Raw genomic sequence first — 20443 nt, forward strand, 5'->3', positions numbered from 1 at the left:
CACTTTAACTTCCATTAACTTCAGCTATGATTGGGGATTCTGACAGTTGAAATCCAAAACACTGGAAGAACAGAATTTAGGGAACACTGTAGATGTGATTCTTTGTAACTGTGCATTTATCTGTAACACTCTTCTCTGCTACTTACCTGCTTTTCACTAGTCTATAGGATGACATTCTGAGGCAACTGAAGCAATTGAAAGATGGGGGTTACGGTAAGAAAGGGACAATATCTGCATGGAACTTGACAATACATTTCACAATCTAGGAGACTGACCATAGTATTCTTTTGCTTTTTGTTTTAATAACACACAACTTTCTCCTTTAGTAACACACAATTTCCCCCATGCTCTCAGGTTAATTTTTGGGAAGCTCTTATATATTTTTTGGATGTAAGAGAATCTGAATTGTACAAATAATGAGAATATTGTGGGGGGGGGGAGCAAAAAAGTAATACACTGCAAGCTCTGTGTCTATGGAAGTGATATATGTGGTTTCACTTATTCATTTAGGGCACTCTGTACAAGCCAAGCTCTTTTCTGAATTCCTCCATTGTTCATCTCTTTGAAAATAATAAATAAATAAATAATATCCATGTGAAATTCAGGAATGTATTCCCCACAGATACAGCGGTCATCCTATCATGCTTTTGTTTATTTCTTGCACTTCTACCCTGCCCTTCTCAACCCCCGAGGGGGGACTCTTCTATTGCTTTTATTTTCATTGTAATTCATCATTATATATTGACTAATTGTCTTGGTGTAAGATTCTATTTTCCCCATTTTGCCTTTATGGGGGTATTTGTTTTCTCCCACCCCTTCCAAGATTCTGGTTGCTCATGGCAGGATTTATGCATGTTTATTATTCGGTGAAAATGAAAAACAAAAATAAATTGATCATACTGTATATCCTTTTTAGCTGGCTGTAGATTCCAGACATCAAGATACAATTTAATATGTCTATAGGCTTTTTGATCATAGATGACAAAAGGTACATTTGTTTGGTATGAACTGATGATGTAATTGATCCAAGAAATTATTTTGTTCATACGCTCCCATACCAGAAAAAATATTTATCTTGTCAGAAGTGAATTGGGAATACACTTATGCAGTCTATCTATCTATCTATCTATCTATCTATCTATCTATCTATCTAATCATCTATAAAAATGCTCTGTGCATAATGAGTATCTTAAAAACAAAAGAACCACTGGACGAAATCACACCAAATTTGGCAACAAAATGTCTCACAACACAAGGAGTGACCATCACTCAAAAAATTATGATTTTGTCATTTGGGAGTTGTAGTTGCTGGGATTTATAGTTCACCTACAACTTGGCACAAGCACTCAATACGCCCAAATATGAACACAGATGGAGTTTGGGGGAATAGACCTTGACATTTGGGAGTTGTAGTCACTGGGATTCACAGTTTATCTACAATCAAAGAGCATTCTGAACCCCACGAACGACAGAATCTGAGCAAACTTCCCACACAGAAACCCCATGACCATCAGAAAATACTTACGGCCATCCTATCCAACTCCCTTCATCAGGGGAAGAAATTGTAATCAAAGTCCTCCTGACAAAGAAGCATCCTGACATAGATAGATAGAAGATAGATAGATAGATAGATAGATAGATAGATAGATAGATAGAGATATGATTCACACACAGAGAGGTATAGTATCATAGATTTGAAAGGGACTCTTAAAGAAGGACAATATCTTGCATGTTCCAGGGTGGGCAAACCAGACACTCTCCACATCAACACTGACAAAGAAACAAGAAATACTGTTTACCCACAAGCAGAAAGAAATTACATATATTAGAAACCAACACTTTCTCATTACTTTATTTTCCAGATCAACAGACTGGGCCACAGCAATGTGTGGCAGGGGACAGCTAGTATTTTATAGAAAAGCCATAAACAAAATTACAAACTTGGCATTATACTAAATGCCCTTTGACCAGAAGCTGGCTACTTGGTGTGCCTCTGGTGTCGCTGTAACAAGGTCCTCCATTGTACATGGGCTTAGCATTGTAGTACGTGGTCTATGGTTAGCAGAAAATACAAAAGGTATACAGATGTGTAAACCTACCCATGCTGTTGGACTACATCTCATGCTTCTTTCCTTAATTTTGGCAATATTGGGCAGGGGCTGATGTGATCTACAGTCCAACAATATCAAGCTAACCACACATTTCCTATCCTCATTGTAGTAGGTATGCACGCAGGGTGGGAAGCCTTAATATTAACATGAATGATATATTTGAGAATGTGTTAGAATCACTGTTCAGATAAGTCACACATAGAACTCTGAGAAATCTCTCCAAGTAGATCAGAGAGTCCGTACAAATGAAGTTATTGTATATTTAAGAAATCCGGTGTCATTTTTTCCCTTGGTTTAAATAGCATTGCATTGTTACTAAGGAGATACAGCTGATCAGGAAGTTAACTTTAGATTAGAAGACATGTGTAATATTGACTGAGTCACAGTTTGTTGAGTGCCAATTTGGAAGCAACCTTACTAGATTCAGCCAAAAGTCCCTTTTCATCCTTTAAGGTCCTGTCAATCAACAGTAATTCTATTCCTTTGTCATAAAAAATGATAGCAGATATTGGTAGCTGTGACATCATTGAAACCAAACTATTACGCAGTTCTGTAGAAGTGTTTGTTCCTTTTGGGAAAAAAATGTGAAGATGAAACGTACGACATGACAAAGATACCTATTTTATTCTATATATATTTTTAAAAGTACTGTACTGTTTACCTACCTTCAACAATGAGGAAAGCCAAGACTGTGCGGGCTTGGAGGTATCTTTGTGGAACAGACTCTGCCGACAGAAATGCCAAGATAAGTTCTGACCACTAACTTCAAAGGGTACATGTCAACCACCATACTCTTACCTGTTCCTCCAGTTTTCCAGAAAACTAGCCAAGAACAATAAGTATAAGTGCATTGCAAACCACAGTGGTTTGCTTCCCCATCCCTCATGATAAATGAGTAACATTCAGACCTCTTTGGAGACAGTTAAATTATGACAAAAATGTTGGGACTCAGGCAATACTTAAGTAAGCTTCGTGTTCTTTGAACTGACCTACAGTTCACCACCTTTGGATCTCTCTCCATTCTCTTCTCATCTCCAGAACTGGTGATCTGCCAGCAAAGTCTTTCAGCACAAGTAAACAAAAGTTCTGATTGCAATTCTGAAGAAAAGGAAAAGCAGGAAATGCATAGATGAAAAAATAAAGGTCTCTTGTTTTCTCCTTCTGTTCTGACTTCACTGAAGTTTACCTGGTTTCCCAGGTTCCTTTCGCAGAAGACAAGGAACTAAAGAGAAATGCGGAGGATTTTTAACCCTCATCCATGAGAATACAGCTTGAACTTTAGCTATGGCTGAATTAGGACTTTAACTACAAAAGGTGAAGTTTAGTGCTCTGATCACTTATATCATTATGACGCTTTTACCTAGGCAATCCTTCAAAGCTCACGGATGATTGTCTTCCAGATGTGGTGTGTTGGCAGTTGGTCCATATGTGACTGTGGAGCCCTATTCTTGATCCGCATGTTCTCCCGCAGTGAGGACATCAGTTTCCAGATGGAAGGCGGTCCAGGTCAGGGTTGGGTTGACATGCCTTCCTCTTGGCACGTTTCTCCCTTTCACCCTCCATTTGTGCTTCTTCGAATTCTGCAGCACTTCTGGTCACAGCTGATCTCCAGTAAGTGCTCTGGGGCCAAGACTTCCCAATTCTTAGTGTCTATGCCAGGGGTCCTCAAACTAAGGCCCAGGGGCCACATACGGCCCTCCAAGGTCATTTACCCAGCCCTTGCTCAGGGTAATCCTAAGTCTGAAATGACTTGAAAGCCCCCAACAACAACAACAACCCTATCTCATCAGCCAAAAGCAGGTCCTCACTTCCCATTTAAATATGCATAAGTTTATATTTGCTAAAATCGTTTTTCATTTTAATTATTGTATTGTTTTAAAGTGTTTTCTGCACTATAAATAAGATATGTGCTGTGTTCATCGGCATTCATTCTTGTCTTTTTCCAATTATAATCAGGCCCTCTCGGAGCCCCCGGTGGCGCAGTGGGTTAAAGCACTGTGCCGGCGGGACTGAAGGTCGCAGGTTCGAATCCAGGGAGAGGCGGATGAGCTCCCTCTATTAGCTCCAGCTCCTCATGCGGGGACATGAGAGAAGCCTCCCACAAGGATGATAAAACATTTAAAAAATCATCCATTCTTTTTCCATTCTTTCCATTTTCCATTCTTAAGTTAGGAGTAAAGTAACCGCTTTGGGACTTAAGAGACATACTAGTTTCAGTACAAGACATGGTGGATCAAACACCAATCTCCTTTATTTATTTATTTATTTATTTGCTGTATTTGTGTACCGCCTTTCTCAGCCCTCAGGTGACTCAAGGCGGTTTAGTCCCAAAGAGCCTGTTGAGATCTAAGGAAGCATCTCTGTTAAGTTTGCAAGTTTGTGAAATGAAGTATTATTTTTTGTTATATTTGACAATCCTCAGACATGTCAGACACTTGAGCATTTTCCCTCTTCAATCCACTTTAAATGCTGTGACTGCCTCCTGCAGAATTCTGGAGTTTGCACTTTAAGGGAGGAGCCTTTCAACTGCTCATCCAGAGAAGTCCTGGGCCTCCCTAGACCAGGCCCGTAGCCAGGATTTCGTTTCGGGGGGGGGGGGGGGCTAAAAAATTTTCAGGGGGGGTTTCGGGGGGGCTGAGTTTCGGGGGGGGGGGCTGAGTCTGAGTGAAAGAGGGTCTAGCCTAGCAAACCTTTTGTATCATTACCCAAATACCCCCATGCATATGGGATATATTGAGTATGGTGATCAGATCATGATATGAATAAACATAATACTTTAAATAATGCACCAGTAAGGCCTTTTCGCGAACCACCATGAGAATTTCGGGGGGGGGGGGGGGCTGAAGCCCCCCGAGCCCCCCCCCCCTGGCTACATGCCTGCCCTAGACTACAAGCTCCAGAATTCCGCAGGAGGCAGTCACAGCATTTAACATGGACTAAAGAGGGAAAATGCTCAAAGTGACGCAGTCACTGTTTTCAATATACCAAAACATTCTGGGCAATACATTACCCAGAACCATCCAAAAAGAATTGAAGCAGAGGATTTTCCATACAATCTCCCATAATTCGGGTACTGTTTTTCTACTAACTGGCTTGGTTCCGCCTATGAAATCCTGGGGAACCATAGGAGCTTTCTGGATGAAAATTCTAAGTACCCTTCACCAAATTGTGAATCCCAGTGTTCCATATGATGTTAAGGTGAAATATAGAGTTTCAACTGTGTAAGGATCAGTTCCTTTCAAGCAGATAAGGGCAAACGTGTTTTGGACTTCAAGTCCTACAATCCTAACAGCTGCTAGGGCCAAAGTTTGCCCATGTCAGCTATAAAGCCTAGGTAAAATCTGGAGTGGAGTCAGCAACATCATGTTTCCTCTAAATAATTCTTGCTTCCCAAAATCCATACATTTGGAGTCAACCTAGAAGCACAGTTCTAGAAGACTGTGGCACAGCTGGCTGGGAGTCAGCTGCATTAAAATCACTACTGACGAAAAGGTAATGAGTTCGAAGCCAGCCCGGATTGGAGTGCACTTCCAACCAATTTGTGTAGCTTGCTGTCGACCTTTACAGCCCGAAAGAGAGTTGCATCTGTCAAGTAGGAAATTTAGGTACCCCTTATGTGGGGAGCCTAATTTATGATGCCATAAAAATCTCCAGCATGCATGCAAAGAATGAGGAAGTACTTCATCAGTGTCACAAATAGACAGTGAAGCGACAGCTCCCCTGGTGGCCAGAATACCATCATGAAAAAGCTAGAATGTTAAATAGTCTTTGTGTGTCTATCTATATATGTTGTGTGTCTATGGCATTGAATATTTGCCATTGTAATCCACCCTGAGTCCCCTGTGGGGTGAGAAGGGCAGAATATAAATACTGTAAATAAATTATCTTTGTTGGGCGTGGTCTATGTAACACTTTCTCGGGTCAAACTTTTCACTGAAATGGTCAATCTTAATCTGGGTTCTACCATATCAAATGACATGCCAAACTTCACAAGACAAAAAAGCACAGCACCACCACCCCCACCCCCCGCATCCCCCAAAAAAACTAGATCCACACCTACATGGCCAAAATAATGTGAACTCAGTTGCTAAGGCAAGTTTACATGATGCATGTGCCAGATATGTGGCAAACCCATTAAATCCACAGCAGCAAAACACAGGATTTACTGTGGTATCCGAAGTATGGAAAATTGGATCTGGCTAGATCTGGCCTGATCCACTGTCCACAATACCAATGGGTCAGTCACTTCCCTTGCTGTCAAAAGCCTTTCCTTCCACTGCCCTGGCAACCCAAAGCCTTTTTTCCTCACATTGCTTACTTCCAAAACCCTATTTCCCTTCCACTGTTCGGGAAGTGCTTTGATTGTGCATTACCTGCATGGCAGAAGGGAGTTGAACTGGATGGCCCCTAGAGTTTCTGCTGCTGCTGTTACTGTTGCAAAGACTGGATGGCCGTCTGTTGGGGGTGCTTAGATTGTGCTTTACATGCATGGCAGAAGGGAGTTGAACTAGATGTCCCCTAGAGTTTCTGCTACTGCTGGTGTTATTGTTGCAAAGACTGGGTGGCCATCTGTTGGGGGTGCTTTGATTGTGCTTTTCCTGCATGGCAGAAGGGAGTTGAACTGGATGGCTCCTGGGGTTTCTGCTATTATTATTATTATTATTATTATTATTATTATTATTAAGACTGGATGGCCATCTGTTGGGGGTGCTTTGATTGTGCTTTTCCTGCATGGCAGAAGGGCATTTTGCTGGATGGCCCCTGGGCTCTTCCACTGAAATACTCTTAACATATTGCATTGTTCTCTCCCCCCCCCTCCCCTTTTTGTTCTCTCCCCCCCCCCTCCCCTTTTTGGCACAAATGAGATATGTTCAATGTGCATAGGAATTTGTTCATGTTTTTTTTTCCAATTAGTTTTCATACTTGCCATCCATCTGCCACTGGCCTGGCCCATCTGTCAAATTTGATAATGCAATGCGCCAAAAAGTTTGCCCATACCATATATCTATATATACACATACATACATACATACACACACACACATACATACATACATTATACCTAATATAATATATAATGTATAATATATAAACATTTCTTAAGGATCCATGAGAAACTTTTGCTTCAAAAAGGTCTCCACGGCTGAAAAGGTTTGAGAACCCCGGCCTACAATGCCAAAGGAGATTGTTCAGACTTTGTTATCTCTTCTCCATAACATGCTAAATTTCCACAATGGAGGTTTTTGTTTGTTGTCTAAAGAGAAGAATGTCAAGTGAACCCTTGCCCACAGTCTGAAACAGTGCAGTCCAAAGAGAGCTCAGCCACCTCAGTGAAATCTAGACCTTGGTTCAACCAGGGTGACTGTGAGGCCAACCCAGCAGGCCTGCTCAGCCTATTGGCATACCACAAGTGAACTCCGAAAAACAAGCCTAGAATATGTGCCAGAATATTTGGGCAGTTCAAGAAGCTGTACTTTGCATTTTGGCATCAGGAAATGAAACAAACACACACAAATCCCTGGGTTAGGCCAAGAAACAGCTCTTCGATGTCACAGGCTCTTCTAATGGGTTTAAAATCTTAAGCAAAAATAAGGTGCAAAAGAAATGTGAGGCCCAGAAGGAGTATTAAAAATGTTGGTTGGCATGAAATGTGTTTATTTTATGTCTGGATGCAAATGAGAACAATCATATTTTAAATACAAATGCAAAATTGTGCCCATGCAACCTGAATGCCTTTCCAGTTTTTGTAAAAGTGTTTATGAGTTGCTTCCATAACACCATTCTCTCTTCTTGGACTTCTTTAACTGGTCAGTCCTTCAGGTAGAGCAGTAGTTCCCAACCTTTTTTTGACCAGGGACCACTTAACCAAGGACCTCTTTGACCAGAGACCACTCTCCAACATTAGTATCAAAATGGTTACAAATCACTTTCTGGTCAACTTTAGATTCAGTTTGGTTATTTGGGGTGCTGATTCAGAAAATACCGATCAAGCATCGAAATTTGGCAGGGACATCCCAATTGACCCCATCATCCCATTATTTCAGCTGTGTTTAAAATGTCCAAGTTTCTTTCTTGGCCTCTCATGTTCCCCCTTTGTCCTCAGTTTGATTATTGTCAAATGACTTCAAACTGTAAAGGTAGTTTGCAATCCAAAGTAGGCAAAGGAGAAGAAAGGAAATTGATGCAGCCTCTCCTAATTTGTGTCTTCTTCCTCATTAATAATGAGCGCATCTTGACCACACTTCACTGTTTGGCAATAAGCATCCTGGTTTTCATCTGTGAAATGTTGGAGGTACGCAAGCTATGTTTTCAAAACCCATGCAAGAAAAAGAAAACGTGCTTCTATATGCACTGGGTGGCAAATTAAGAATCTATGCCTTCTTCTTTATGTTGGATGAGATTTTCTGCATAGGGAACTGAACCTTCACACCAGCCTGCAGAAGAGTGCTCCTAGAAGATAGGTCCCTCGACAAAATCTAATTTTATTGGATCCCAGATTTCAATACAAAAGAAGACAAGAGTTCCAATTCAGAAACATTTGTATTTGTTGTTGGGAGGGCCCTTTGATGACTATCTCTGATTTAGTAACTGGAACACCAAGGTAGCGTTTTTATAGTTTTCAATAGTCTCTCCTAATTTCAAGCTTATATTCTTTACATGATATTTTCAACCCCTGTATTCATGGATTCAACTATCCAAGGCTTGAAAATATTTTTTAAACAATTCCAAAAAGGAAAGTTTTATTTTGTCATTTTATATAAAGGATGCCATCTTAAACATCCATGGGTTTTAGTATCCATGCAGGGTCCTGGAATCAAACCACAAGCAGGTATACTATTTGGTTCTGAAGTCTTACCTAAGGAATAATATCCAACTACTTTCTGATTAAAACAGGCGTGGGTCTATACCTAGATGCATATCTAACTGCTAATCTTATATATGCAGGTTTTTAAGACAATATGTTTTGCCTAAAACAGGCAAAACCGAGGAAGCTCTTTATAATTCATGTGTTTCTTATAGACCAAGTTCTTATAACTCTATTTATAAGAGGGAAAAATAGGGAAAGGGTAATTTGAATAAGTAATTATTTTCTGAATGAACTTTATTTTTTAATGTATCAAACATGATAATTGTATGCCAAACCAAAACATTTGATGTTTCGAAACTGACAAAGTAACTTTTATTCTGTACAGGATGCTATTTTTTTCTTTTTTTTCCAATTTGTCCTAAAATTTTCATATCCCCACCCCACCCCCAGCCACAAAATCAGAAAATAGTTTTCTTCCATGGCTTCAACATTTAAAAAATGACATTCTACTTACAAGATTCACAATGGAGAAGGGTCACCATTATTTCTCTGTCACTGCCAGCTGTGCAAAACACTTGCATTCTTGAAATACTGCCAACACTGACACACACATACTCATGAGTTATAATTGCCTACACCTCCTCCCTTTCTGTTTAACTTTTCTGTTTCTGGGGTTTGTTTATTTGTTTGTTTACAAGTTCACACTTTCATGATCTACTGTCTCCACTGTCTCAGGCTGCAAATGTATACAGTTTGGAACTTCAGCCATGTCTTTCAGTTCCGCTGCTCCGTTCTCCTCTCTTGCTTCTTTCTCTTTGATTTCACTTGTTTGGTTCCGGTGTTGTTTACGTAAAATAAGGAGTATAAATATACAAGGGATGTATGAGACTCCACGGAGAACTGCTGGAACACCCAGGTAGAGCCATCTGGAATACAATTTAAACTGCATTAATATATTATTACTGTTATTTGGCAGGCAAATACAGACTCCTTTGCACCCATGTTGTTTCTCCGCTATAGTAGCATTTACATTTGGATCTCCACATTTGCAGGTTTAACTTTAGTGGATTTGATTAATATGGTCGCTCTAAGACTCTCTAGGTCCCCCAGTATGACTTTATGTTCAAGTTGGCCATAAAGATGCGCAGGAGAAAAAGTTGTCTATCAGGCAAATAAAATAATGGAGTTTTCAAATTTATTTATTGGTTTCCCATTTTCACGGAGCTCCTGTGCCCCTATTGCAGTGAACATGGAGGTTTGACTGCATATATAGCATGCATATCCACAAAAGGCATTGTTATCTCTATGATGTGCCAGAATATAGCCTTCACCATCCTCAATAGCAGGGAAAATAGATGGTCTGGTCCCTAAATCAGGAAGACAGCCATAAGAATACAGTTGAGATGAGAAAAGCGCATTGTGTTTTGTAATCTCCTTATCTATTTTGTTTAAAGTCTCTCCCCAACTCTACCCCCCTCAAAACCTCCCATTTCCTTTATTTTCCTCGTTCCCTCAATTTTTCCTACACAGTATGTGGGGGAAAATGTTTTGGATTATTTATGGGAGTATGTGTGGGGGTCTCTTGGGGGTCTCCAAGATCTCTCAGTGGTATAATGCAGCCACCTGGGTTTCCCACCTTTGATCTAGATCCAACTTTTTAAAAAATGACAAAGCAGAGATCAAATGGCCATACCTGTATCTGTCAGTATCATACATCCGGCAAGCTCCTTCACCACCACACTTCTTTGTTCCCCATTTCAAACATGCACTGTCAATCATGGCTCCAAAATAAATAGGTGATGGGATTCCAGCTACATGTGATACAGCCAGGAGACATAAAGTTAGTAATCATTACACCTGGGTGATTTTTATAACTGACCTATCCATTCAGCCACTGGAGAGGATCAACTCAATACTTATAACCCCCTTTTATGAACCCATTATGCTTTTCAGGGGGGGGGGGGTCTTAAAATATTTTTGCATGTAAATCTGTACCCAAATACCCCCATGCATATGGGATATATTGAGCATGGTGACCAGATCATGATATGAATAAACATAACAGTTTAAATAATGTACTAGTAAGGCCTTCTCATGGGCCATCATGATAATTTGGGGGGGGGGGCTCAAGCCCCTCAAGCCCCCCCCCCCCCCCCGGCTACATGCCTGTGCCCAGGGATTCCTGTGTGAGATTCCTCTCATGTCTCTGAATGGGAAGCTAGAGCTGAGACAGGAGCTCACCCCACTAGCTGGATTCAAACTGCCAACCTGTTGGTTGGCAGACCTGCTGGCACAAGAGTTTAACCCATTGTGCCACCGGGGTCTACTTGGATTTTGGATTTTAAATGCATATACAGGCAGTCCTCAAGTTACGAACAAGACAGGTTCTTTGGGTTTGTTCTTAAGTTGAATTTGTATGATAGCCTGAACAGAAACATTTTTAAGCATAACTCCAAGATAGGGAAAGCTTAACACCCCTGTGCTGTTTGTTTTGCTGTCTGTGCCCCTGTTCAGAAAACTTCACCTCACTCTCTAAGAGACATGGAAAGAGCCTCCTTGAAGACTGAGTAAATATAGTTGGGTGTCCCCTGGTCAACATTTCTTGTAAACAACTAAACTTTTCAACACAAAAGCATTGCTTTATATGCAATGCTTTTGACATGAAATAATAGTAATAACCACACTTTCTGCCACTGTGAGGATAGGATTTTAAAACCTTTGGCTTGTCAAAACAAGGATTGGTGGTAAAGCTTCAGATGAGACACCTTTTCCCCATGATAACTCCTTCAGAAGTGAAATACTCTTTCGACAGGTAGATTTCTCTCACTTCCTGTTGTCTCACTCCTGCTCTTAACTATGAGTCATTTGTAAATCTGATATTTGTAACTCAGGGACTGCCTGTACATATTTATTTATATTTATTTACAGTTTTTATATTCCGTCCTTCTCACCCCGCAGGGGACTCAGGGCGGATTACAGTGTACACATATATGGCAATTGGCAAACATTCAATGCCAATTTTGACATACAACATATACAGACATACACAGAGGCTATTTAACTTTTTCTGGCCGCCAGGGGAGCTATCACTTTCATCGTCCATCTGTGACACTGATGAAGTACTTCCGTATGCCCCACGTGCTATTTGCAGGAGTGCTTGCTGGAGTCTTTTTTTTTTTATGGCCTCATAAATTAGTTAATTTAGCTTCCCTACACTTTAAGGTGGTACCTAATTTTCCTACTTGACAGATGCAACTGTCTTTTGGGTTGCAAAGGTCGACAACAGGCTACACAATTGGTTGGAAACCCACTCCAACCCGGGCTGGCTTCAAACTCATGACCTTTTGGTCAGAGTGATCTTAATGCAGCTGACACTCAGCCAGCTGCGCCACAATCCCGGTGCTTACATAATAAGATATCTTGGAGACAAGACTCAAGTCTAAACATGGAATTCATTTATGTTTCACCTAAAACTGTTTTATACAAAATTGACACAAATTTGTATCCATTGAACTGTCAGCCACCCATGTGGACAATTTCAGATTTTGGAAAGCTTCACATTTCTGAATTCTGGATAAGAGACATGCTTATTTATTTAAAGGTTGCCAGGAATACATAGTCAAAGGACTTCTGACAAATCGTCATGCAGGCTCCAAAGAAAGAGAGTCCCTACTTGCCTAGAAAGGAATGTAAGTTGTCTTACCAAAAGTTCTTTCTGCCATGGAATGGAGGCCTACACCAAATGACTTCTCCTCAGGCTTTAGTGACCTGCACAAAAACAACAGCATTTTACAATAAATCACTAAACAAGACGTTATAATGTGTGAAATATTTGCTATGGTAGGCTTATTGTTCTCAAAGTCTCTCCAATTAGGACAATTTACTCTCATGCTCAATTATGTTCCATTATCTTTAACTGGAAGAGATTTCATCAACATCTGTGCATGGGCATGGCTTTACATTGTCTTGAATGATTATAGTTACTTTAACTTACCAGAGTCTTTTGTACACTTTCAGTCAGTTTTAATTATTGTTACCATGCTTGAATAGTTTCCCCATTCAAGAGTTGGTTTAATGGTTTTACTCTAGATGGGATTAACAGTAGGATTCCGGCAAATTTTTTGGAGTTGAAAATTGCACTGAAATATTCACAGAAAGTGCAAAATCTCATGTACTTTTGCGTTCCAATCATATACATTAATTGGAAAGATGCAATACCTTAATAAGACCATGTAGCCTGGCATAGCTCCAAAGGAGTAAATCAAGCAGCAGACCAAAGATAAAATTAAATAGTAGAGCAGCATTGTGCTGCAGTTCTCCCCTCTGTCACATTGGCCTGGCACTGCTGAGCCGCTTCCATACTGAAATCCTGGGGTTGAAATGCAGGAGCAGTTTGTAAGGACCTGTCCATTGGGAAACAGTGAAAGATACAAGGGGAAAATATCATGCCCAAGATCCTACATCATATTTGTGTGGCATAAGTCAACACCTACATAGTTGCACCACACCGAACTTCGACTAGATATTGACTTTATGCAATTGATTGTCTGCCTACCTACTCTCCCACTGTGCCATAGGGAATGCACTGTGGTTACTCCATTGAATGAAGTGATACAGTGAAAGCATCTATAGGTAGCTACACATCAGTACACATCATGGTACCACTCCAAGAGAAAGACAAAATGTATATGAAATAAATAATTGAATTAAATTAATTTCCAAGACTAGAATACTCTTAGCTTGTCTCAGCTAGAGTGGAACCATTGCATGCATTGCTTGATGTTACATCAACACGAAACTACATCAGATTGATTCAATGACTCTACTCTAGATCAGGGTTAACAATAGGATTTGAGTGCATCCATGTCTGCATCTCTAATGGCTAAACTTGGGAAAATGTGCTTAAGCTACTGAGTATATATATTGCACAATGGTCCAAAATATGCAATAGAATGTAAACATGTGTAAGACGCCAACAGAAAACAGGACTGTTTCAGTAGATTTTTGAAGGATACATAGATTTCTATATATTTAAAACGTGTTGAAGTATTGCTTAGGAAATGGTAACTCCTGCCCCTTGAATGCACTCACAACAACTCAGAATTCCTCAAACTCTGGCCATGTTTACACAGACCAGCTAAAGTGGATTCACCTTTCAGCTGCTGAAGGGAATCCATATGACTGCCGGATTCTCTGCTGAAGTGTGCCATATTCAATCATTAATCCAGGGAGAGGCCCTTCTCTTGCTCCTGCCCTCGTCACACGTGTGACTTGTGGGGATGAGGGAGAGGGCCTTCTTTGCGGTGGCCCCTTGGCTCTGGAACTCGCTCCCCATAGATATTAGGCAAGCCCCCACCCTGGCAGTCTTTAGGAAGAGCTTGAAAACTTGGCTGTTCCAGTGTGCCTTCACTGAATGAATGAACAATATTTTCTTGACCTGACCAATTCCTTCAAATGCCCTTGGAAGCACTTTATTTTACCTGTCAGTACAATCAAACCCTATTTTACCCTCCGGACCCCATGTCCAGATACATTACGTTGCCGTCTCATCCTTGTTTTTTAATTTTTTAATCTATTATGCCTTGGACTGCGAGAAGATCCAACCAGTCCATCCTCCAGGAAATAAAGCCCGGCTGCTCATTGGAGGGAAGTATACTAGAGACAAAGTTGAAGTACTTTGGTCACATCATAAGGAGACAGCAAAGCCTAGAGAAGACAATGATGCTGGGGAAAGTGGAAGACAAAAGGAAGAGGGGCCGACCAAGGGCAAGAGGGATGGATGGCATCCTTGAAGTGACTGGACTGACCTTGAAGGATTTGGGAGTGGTGACGGCCGACAGGGAGCTCTGGCGTGGGCTGGTCCAGGAGGTCACAAAGAGTCGGAGATGACTGAACGAATGAACAATCTATTACATTGGCCCTGCCCACAGTGATTGATTTCTGTGTTTTAAACATTGTGATTTTATGTTGTTGATGTGTTATTTATAATGGTTTTTGTATTGTATTTTTATTTTCTTACATTTTATTGCTGTATTCTTTTTATACTTATGTATAATTTTGCTGGACTTGGCCTCATGTAAACTGCCCCGAGTCCCCTTGGGGAGATGGTGGCGGGGTATAAATAAAGATGATGATGATGATGATGATGATGATGATGATGATGATTATTATTATTATATAGACTCTTCATCTGTGAGATAAATTTAATCTGCCCAAAAAGTTTGCCGTACCTCATATTTGCCAGTTCCATTTGATACTTTGCATCCAGCAAGACAGGCTGAAACATATGCTATTCCATTCTCTCCACAAACGGGATCCCACTGCTTAGTTGAACAGCCACAGTCTCGGTTACAGTCAGCATATAGATTTGTTTCCCCATATGAGAGTTGATCTATCCTGAAAGATATTCCACAAAATAAAATATAAACATGAAAGCAGAGCAAAGTGCCTTGTTCAAAAATGAGAGTTTAGTGACTACTGTTAGTCTATAGTAGGTGAAAGGTCTTTGCCTGATATTGAAATGCCAGAGAGCAATTCTACGAGGACAGGATAACCTATACTCACCCTGAAGTGACTTCTGGTGGTCCCCATGATGTTCTACTATTTCTAGTCAGTATTGTGGGATATCATGGGTTAAGCCAGGTTTCCCCCACTTTGGGCAAAGTCAGGGGAAGCTCTGGAGTTGAAGATGGATTGTGCCCATGTCAATGCTGTCATCACTATCAAACAGCCACACAGCTCTATGTGAGTTTCCGGCCATTGTGAGCGCCCTGTTTACCAACTAGGAAGAAAGAGGGCAGAGCTGACCCAACCTTCTTAGTGGTCACATGAGTATCTCTGCTGATATCAGAATGGAGAATATACGGCTCCGGCCCAGCATACCTGTCCAAACGCATCTCCTTCTACGTTCCACCTTGGAGTTTAAGATCTTCTGGGGAGGCTCTGCTCTCGGCCCCATCTTTATCACAAGTGAGATTGGTGGGGACGAGGAGCAGGGCCTTCTCGGTGGTGGTCCCTCACCTGTGGAATTCACTTCCCGGGGAAATTAGATCATCAACATCCCTCCTCTCTTTTAGAAGGAAACTAAAAACATGGATATGGGACCAGGCCTTTGGGTAATCTGGCAGATAGACAAAGAATTTGACAATGTGGAATGAATTTACGGATTCTGAGCTGGCGAACGTTGGACATGAGATTGGTTTTTATTGATTGTGATGTATAACTTGATTGTTTTAATGGTTTATAATTGCTGTTGATACATGTTTTATCTTATTGTCTGTTGTTGGCATCAAATTGTGCCTTTTGTAAGCCACCCTGAGTCCTCCCCCCCTCTCGGGGGTTGAGAAGGGCGGGGTAGAAATGCACGAAATAAATAAATAAATAAATAAATGGCCAGGAGCTTATGTGTCCGTATCCTTCTGGGTGACTAAGGTTGACAACAGAGTGAGGTAATGGTTCACCTGAGCTGATGAGTCCTGTCTGCTTCCCCCCACACCCCATCATGCAAGGGAATACATGTATTTCCTGTTAAGTGGGGGTGCATTAATACTGATATGCTGAAATGTAAGTATCTGCATACATGCACCTTCTTTTTTAAAAAAAATCAACCAAGGAAAGAATCACTACCTGACAGGAACGATCATCTCCCACTAATTAAAGCCACTCACCACTAATTCCTTTCCACACCTTTACATCAAAGTGATGCCACCTGGAGGGCCTGAGTTTTCTGAAAAACTGTGTGGTAAAAGGCAATTTTTGTTCTGGATTAAAGCCCAAACAACTACATTCCAAGCCAAAAGTCAAGAAGGTCACATTTCAGTGAGTATGATTTTTTTTCCTACAGTGCAAACAAGCTCTTTCCACTTGTTTTGTATTATTTATGTATGAGTGCAAGTGCACTCATTGCTCTTCAACATATACACCTATGACCTCATCCGACAAAGGGAATTTGGCATTCTAGGACACTTTCACCCTGTCTTAGGAATGGAACCCCATGTTGGACATCAGATGATGTTGTGTGACTTCCTGTAGAGGACCCACCCCAACTGGGGTAGAAATGTTGTTGAATGCTTTCCCCAGAACATGGGAAGCTTCCTGTGTTGTGCTGACTCCAATGGAGCAATCACGGGGCTTTGCCAGGAGGGCGATGCTTTCCCCATGTGATTCGTCCCACTGCCCTCTTTTCTTGGTGAGACCAGGTGAAGTGGGACGTTTCGGCTGGCCTTTCGGAAGAAACCCTCAGTAAACTATGCACAAATAGGAATTAAGTTAAATGAATGCAGAAAAGGTAATCAACTGACTCCCTGGAATAAGGGTGAGATGGACACATACCCTTCATAGGAGATTGTTAAACCAGCAACCGAAGCATTTTTGCAGATCAAGAAAAACGTAATGAAGTATAGTAGATACTCTAGCAATGATGTCCAAAAACCAATATGTGCAGCTTTATAAGTATTTATCTTGAATTTCTTCATCATTAGGCCTCCAAAAAAATACCCTGCACATATAATTGGCAAATTATAAACACCTAGAGAGAAAAAAACAAAACAAAAAGAAGAGTACTTTTAACAGCGGTGTGACTTGCAAAGGCCCTTTACCTACACTGGCATCAAAAACCCACAGGAGGAGAGGACAGAATATGTCAATTTTAGGACAGTATTCTACATCTTGATGGAATGTCCCTGCAATTGGTGTAGCTGTCTGATGAGATGTTATACTTAAATGTGATCATAGTTGCAGTAAGAAAGATTTTCACACTTTGTTGAGAATCAGAACGTTACATGTAGTGGTATAGTGGAGTTAGGGACTCTAGGGTTAAAGCAATTGCACTTTCTGATTAGTAAAGGTGATATCTCTTGCCTGTGAAGTTATCTGCAATTTTCTTGGTATCTGTAGGGAGGACGATTTTCCCAGGAAAGATAAAGTGTTTTGAGCAATGTTGTAATGTTGTAATGCAAAACATTATGGAGTGCTTGATCTCAAATGCGCAATTAATTCCACAATTGACCCAGTCCTGGCTAAAGGAAAATTCTGGAACTGGTTTGTGGACATCTGTATAATGTGGATCAACAAATCTGCCTGCGTTTTAAATTTGGAATATGTTTACTAAGACTGCCATATGAATTGTGTACTCTCTATTGTACCACTGAACCTGTGCCATTGTTTGCAACCACATTTTAGACCTTGAGGCACAGCTATCATTTTAAGATTTGTAGTGGTCTTATAAGTGATATCCTATAGTCCATTTGGGCCATGGACAATGTCCACAATGTCAGCAGACACAGGTTTCCATGTGGTCCTCTAGATGCTGCTGAAATGCAAACTCTAGCAGCCCAAGGACACATAGTCAATGGTGAGAAATGTGAGAGCAGCAATTCAACCTTATAGGAAGAACTATATAGTTTCCAATCATGCTCCCTCTTTTCTCTTAACTTTCTCACCTTTAGCAAGCCCTTGACCAAGTTCAATGATCATCAAGACAGCAAGCATGTTGTCTAGTTTGAGTGCTGGACTACAAGAAACCAGGGTTTTTATCCTCACTCAGTCCTATAGACTCACTGGATAACCCTGGGCAAGTCACACTCTCTTAGACTCCGAAGAAAGCAATGACAAACCGCTTCTAAAGAAATCTTATCAGGAAAACTCTGTGATAGGTTCACTTTAGGGTTGTTATAAGCCAGAAGCAACTTGAAGGCACACAACAACAAATAATCACTACATGTTTACACTAACAAGTACACTCAGAATTGCATTACCTATTAAAAAAATGGCATCGGAGGCAGATATTCCATACTGCTGCTCCAGATATTTTGGCATAAAGGTGATCATCCCTATCCAGGCATTAAATTGTATCACAGTAACACATACAAAAAGCATGTAAACTCGGTTGCTCAGGAGGCTTTTCAGGTAAGGGATGAAATCTGGAAACCAAAGAACAGAATGATTAACTTCTACTATTTTTCAGACTTTTAGACATAATGCAGACTGGATCTGTGCAATGGAGGGAATCCCACCTTTGGCATGACCATTGGCCATCATGTAGACAAATCCAAAATATCTATTTGGAGGATCAAAAGCCTAAGCCATGTCTACAAGAGCCAAATAAAATGAATTTGCCTTGAATTCAGTGCAAACAATCCACATAATATATGACTGGTTTAACTGCAGAAGTGTTACTTCCAGCTGTTAATCCACCACAAAAAGAATTGCAAGTTATTCCTGCGCTTTCTGTGAGCCTGGTATTTTTGACATGTAGACAGTTGGATTGGACTGGGTGATCCAATGACTAGTATCTACATATTCTCCAGCAGAGCCTTGCTGTTAGCATCAGTGCTGGTGATCACATGGCTGGACAGCTTCATTTGACCTTATGAGAAATGAAGTCATCAGCAAAGTTTTGTCAGGGAGCTACTTTTGGCAGTCACAGCTTCCAGTGGATATAGTACAGGTACCAACAGCCAACTGATCGAATGACCATCTGAACATCAGAATGGATTTGGAGCACTCTCGTGGTTTATTAGGGCAGTTTTGGAGCTAGCATTTGAACTAGTGTAGATACAGTCCTAGTCTAACAACATGATCAGGGCAGCAACAGTCTCCTCAGCATGCAACAATGAAGCCTCACTTAAATGCCTCAAAGAAAATACATCCCCACCACTTCCTCAAAAAGAGTTTGCTCCAAGAGCAACAATTACCATTTAAAAGTGCCTCCCAATATTTCATGGTTTCACTCACCTTTAGAGATTTCACGTAAGGTCATTTTGGCCTCGCCTTCATTTTCTTTAGGTAGAAATGCCTTGTTTCCCTTGCCTGCTATATCAATGCTGTTTTCCTCTCCTTCCTTTGGTAGACTCTTGGACATAAACCAAAAGGGGACAGCAACAAGAAAGTTCACAGCAGCACAGATCAGGACTCCTAGCCACCAGGCCCCGACCCAACGAGCATCTGTGAGGCTTAATGTTACATCATCTGAAGGGAAATGAATACACAGGGTTTGATTTGCAGAAACAAGTTCTCTGGGTTTTTTTTTCCAAAATAGAACTGTATCCAACATTTTCTAGTGATTTTTTTTTCTTCCCAGCACATCCACAGGCACAAAAGGATTTGAAAAGGAGGACAATTAAACTATCTATAGTTCCATTGTCATGGAGCAGCCACTACCTGGTAAGGTTTAGGCTTAAGATGACTTCTAATATCTGCAGGGGTGAAGGACCTATTAAGACCATCCACCCAGGAGACTTATGGATCCAGATGGGTTCCTGATGGCTCTTGGGGAGTTTCCTGCCACCTCAGTAGGTTATCCTGGTTGATCTCTGGAATGGGGAAATGATGAGGACAGTTGACATGATTGCTCCAGAACATCCCCTCTCACAATGCAGAGCCGTAGCACCTCCTTGGTACAGCAGGGAGCTAGCAGTGATGAAGTGGTTGAGAAGGGGACTAGAGCACTGCTGATGGACAACTCTAAGTGAATCTGACCGACCAAATATAGGTTAGGACTTACTCTAAAGCTTACTCTGTGGCA

At 41.0% G+C, this 20443-nt stretch overlaps 1 protein-coding gene across 2 annotated transcripts in view; it reads right to left on the bottom strand.

Annotated features, from left to right (window-relative positions):
• Positions 1–9195: 9195 nt before the first annotated feature.
• LOC132775732 (solute carrier organic anion transporter family member 1A2) overlaps positions 9196–20443 on the bottom strand; it is a 36024-nt gene continuing 24776 nt past the window's right edge. For both annotated transcript variants that reach the window (XM_060776600.2, XM_060776598.2), the window contains exons 8-15: positions 19654–19887; positions 18675–18839; positions 17251–17446; positions 15150–15315; positions 13138–13322; positions 12623–12687; positions 10613–10730; positions 9196–9845 (exon numbers count right to left, since the gene is read on the bottom strand). In XM_060776600.2, coding sequence (XP_060632583.2) covers positions 9611–9845; positions 10613–10730; positions 12623–12687; positions 13138–13322; positions 15150–15315; positions 17251–17446; positions 18675–18839; positions 19654–19887 — 1364 coding nt within the window. In that variant the 3' untranslated portion in view covers positions 9196–9610. The remainder of the gene's footprint in view (positions 9846–10612; positions 10731–12622; positions 12688–13137; positions 13323–15149; positions 15316–17250; positions 17447–18674; positions 18840–19653; positions 19888–20443) is intronic.

The sequence above is a fragment of the Anolis sagrei genome, chromosome 5 (assembly GCF_037176765.1).
Source record: "Anolis sagrei isolate rAnoSag1 chromosome 5, rAnoSag1.mat, whole genome shotgun sequence".
In the NCBI taxonomy this organism is placed as follows: Eukaryota; Metazoa; Chordata; class Lepidosauria; order Squamata; family Dactyloidae; genus Anolis; species Anolis sagrei.